General features: G+C 38.8%; 1 protein-coding gene across 1 annotated transcript in view; it reads right to left on the bottom strand.

The window, feature by feature from the left end:
- The window catches only part of LOC139729312 (development-specific protein LVN1.2-like), a 9075-nt gene extending 5425 nt beyond the window's left edge, over nt 1-3650 (bottom strand). The window contains exons 1-2 of the mRNA XM_071640239.1: nt 3491-3650; nt 348-486 (exon numbers count right to left, since the gene is read on the bottom strand). Coding sequence (XP_071496340.1) covers nt 348-456 — 109 coding nt within the window. The 5' untranslated portion in view covers nt 457-486; nt 3491-3650. The remainder of the gene's footprint in view (nt 1-347; nt 487-3490) is intronic.
- Between the last annotated feature and the right edge of the window lie 435 nt (nt 3651-4085).

Genomic DNA, 4085 nt, shown 5'->3' on the forward strand with positions numbered 1-4085 from the left:
CATTCCATAGGTCTATTTCAATCATCCAATGCCTATAATACCCACTTTTTTATATCATACCGTGGTAGTAGGCCTGTATCATTGCAAGAAGTATTCACTTAAGTGACAGTTTCCGTGCTTATGAATAATTAGTGTCTTTTTTTTCTTTCGTTTATGCTAATTGGTGTATCTTTAAAGTAAAATATACGACAGCGTCAGTGATTAACACATTAACAACAGCCATGCCAGACAAAAATGTGTGACTTTACTCTCTTTATCAAAACTACTGAATGGATGGCTTGTTGAATACACCAACCGGCAAGACACGTGAATTCATTGATCATGACACTGAACGTGTGACTACCTACCGTAGATGAATGTCATCTGTTTTGGAGCGCAGCACGGTATGGGAGGGTCGGCCGACACCATGGCAGCTCTAGCCACCAAGCACATCGCAATCAACAGCTTCATGTCCATTTCCAGCTGGTACCTACACACATCAATGATCTGGAAAAGATAATGTAGACTACTCACGATGAGCAACTTCGTCTCGCCAGAGGTTTTGAATTCAACTTCGATCAGTATGAGAATGACTTCAACTCTGGCGCGCGGAATAGATTATCGCCGCGTCACATGATACTTCTGAAATCACATGACAAGGGCAAAGTCAAAAGATCATGGCACGTGGCCCATGGCGCTTTGCTTTCCCATCTAAAAGTTTAGCTTACTGACAAGTAGTGCAATCGTGGGTCGACCGTAAAGATCTCGTGATAGCATGTTGCATACTAGTATATTTATGACATCATTTTATTTCTGAAAAGAACAACCAAACTGTTGGACTGTATGGAAGAAGAAAAACAACGAAACAGAAAACAAAACACACAAATACAAAAACAATTGATATTGAAGAGCCTGACAGCCGGACCTGACAGTGATGATGACTGATGAATATTTCACTATGACGATCGAAGTCTGAGCATTGTGGAAATGAGCTAAGCAAATCTGTATCGGCCAACGTCTGCTTTACACCTTTAGATCTCAGTGAAAGTGAATCAATGCTTGGTTTCTTCTTAAAGGACAAGTTCCCCTTCATAGACATGTGGGTTGAGTGAATGCAGTAATATAAGTAGAACACATCAGTGAGAGTTTGAGCAAAATCGGACAATCCGTTAAAAAGTTATGAATTTTTGAAGTTTCTGCTCAGTCACGGCTGGATGAAAAGACTACTATAGCTTGTGATGTCACATGAGTACAACGATATAAAGAAAGAATAAAGAAAATTCAACATATTTCCATTTTTCTCGCATAACAAAAGAACACACGACTTCTCTCTTTCAGAAGGCAGGAGGAATAATATTACCCTTAACATACGTCAGTAGCAAGTCGAAGAAATGTGCACTTTATTCAAAAAGTAAAGTTTTGTGAAATTCTCGTTTTAGTCTCCTTATATAGTTGTACGCATGTGACATCATGCACTGTAGTAGTCTTCTCTTCCAGCAGTGACTGCACAGATACTTAAAATATTCCTAACTTTTGAACGGATTGTCCAATCTTCCTCAAACTTTCACTGATGTGTTCTACTAATATTGCTGCATTCTCTCAATCCTTATGTATATGAAGGTGGACTTGTCCTTTAACCTACAGAATGCTCGTCAACATCAGCCTGAGAAGCTCGATCCCCAGTGCAATCTCTCTCCTCCAAAGAGCCCCGGGAAGAATCACTTCCAATTAACTGCTTTCCTCACGAGTATATAGACTGGCATTGCGTTACTTGCTGACCCGAATAAGAGGCGCACTAAGTCAATGTTGATTTCCCCTTGTGACACACAACGATTTCGCATTTAGCAAAATATAACTTATGAATTAAGGCAATTGAATTTGAATTAAGTGAACAAATCTTTCGAAATGTTTTCACACCCGGCTCGTTCTAGATGTCCATGTTCATGAATATAAAGAGTGATAGCCTAAGATTTTCTTGTCACTCATGATTACAGTCAAAGTTATTGGTTGGTATTCCTTTAATTTCAAAAGTATTTCTGAGAGGCGATATTCGGGGGAAGGATTATGCTCAATGAATAGAAAACACACACTACGCTACATATAGGCCCCTAAGAGAAACTATACAGCAGTCTTTTCTGTATGGACGAGTTTAACTGTGTAAATGTGTGTAAATTGTACAGTTTGTTCAAGAAAGTATCCATAGTTGTTCAAGAGATGAAGTGAAAACATGAAGAGTAATCACTAAGGGGTGAAAAGCTATTTTTTGCGCAAATGTTTGTTCCTTTTTTATTGTTGTTGTTGTTATTTTTTGCGATTCTTTGGGACCTATTCCAATTTTCTCAGTAACAAGCAGTTTGATCATACCCAAAGCAAAATACATTGTCGGAGGTGCGATGTGGACAGAAATAGAGAGATCAGACTTGTGCTGTGAGTTGACATGGCCTTTAGTTGTCAACTATAAAATCAAAGCATTTATGATTGGTAATTTAAAGTTGAAGATGAACATACATTCACAAATTTACAAATGTTTTCTTCTCATAATACTGTCCAAAGTTACAAAATGCGAAACTATTATTATGTTTCGTTTTGTTAAAAAAAAAGAAATTCAACATCCTGAAATATTATCCAGACTCTTTACCTAAATTTCTTTCTTTCCCCTAAAATCTTAATTTTCAACCCTTCATGTCCTCAACTTCTGTCTCTTCTTTTTTATTATTTGTTTGTTTATTTGTTTGTTTTTGGTTCGGTTTGCTCGATGTAAGATATAAGGTCTGTAAAAATTGACATATGTTCTTTTGATTAAGACTTTGTCGAAATCAAAATATTCTAATCAGTTTGTCCTTAGTGCTGGGAGAATATTTCTGAACGTTACAAGTTTGATTTCGTAAAAACTAGACGGACTGTTCAGGTGCTGAAATGATGCCAGCTGTAACAAGGTATATAGTCGGTTGAAGCATAGTGAGATATAAAACAAGACTTGTGGTCGGTTGAAGCATACTGAGATATATACTTTATATCTCGGTGGGTTGAGGCATAGAGATATATACTCTATATCTCGGTGGGTTGAGGCATAGAGATATATACTGTATATCTCGGTGGGTTGAGGCATAGAGATAATATACTGTATATCTCGGTGGGTTGAGGCATAGAGATATATACTCTATATCTCGGTGGGTTGAGGCATAGAGATATATACTATATATCTCGGTGGGGTGAGGCATAGAGATATGGGGGCTACATGTCTTTTCTACGTGTTGATCAAGACGACTCGAGTATTTATGTCAGCCAGAGAGCGAGCTGTTGGAGTCCCTCGTGAGTACATGTCTTATGTCTCCCCTTAGTATGACGTGACTCTCATACCTCGTTAGCGGTCTTATACTACATGAGTAGCAGAATATTTCACTGTAATCCATAACAAACGCAAATTAACAGACACATACAGGCACGTGTATACATGGCAGGCAAACCACGATCGAAGACATGCACACACATTACAGATGCAAATGCTCACCTTAGCAGCGCACGCACAAATGGTTTGTATGTAACCCCGAACTTGGTAAAAGTGCACATCGCACCCAAAGAGATCGTCCGACAACCTCTCTCTAGTCCAACCTCATCAGGGCGTAATTAATAAAGCATGCTAATTACCCCAGTGTCGACGCCTCCTAGCATCCTGGTACTCAATTACTCATGACCTATTCCACGAGAAGCGGCAGTGTACGTTCCAAGTTACCTTGAGCATGCCACCTCAGACAAGGTCCAGACAGACGATGAGGGCGACTCAAGCTCGAGACAGGGTAGACGGTGATGATGAGAAGAAAGGGAAGATGAAAGGATGATGTTTAGAAGGTTAAGAAGGGGAAAGAGTGGAAGAGAAAGGAAAAGAAATAAATCGTAATGCGTTGAAAAGAGATGGAGGGTATGGAAAGAAAGGGAGGGGAAGAGTATTTAATTTCTCGACAGAAAAAAGTGTATATACAGTCTTTCATGGAAGAAGATTGTATTAGACTTTTACAATATTAGCGCAATTACTTTTGCCTCCATAATGCAGAGTTTTGCTTTGTTTAAATTTCAGCTACTACTTTTCCTTCACCGTATCAGCTGAA

This window comes from Diadema antillarum, unplaced genomic scaffold (assembly GCF_040938485.1).
Source record: "Diadema antillarum isolate AM-2024a unplaced genomic scaffold, OU_Dant_1.0 seq00000234_RagTag, whole genome shotgun sequence".
In the NCBI taxonomy this organism is placed as follows: Eukaryota; Metazoa; Echinodermata; class Echinoidea; order Diadematoida; family Diadematidae; genus Diadema; species Diadema antillarum.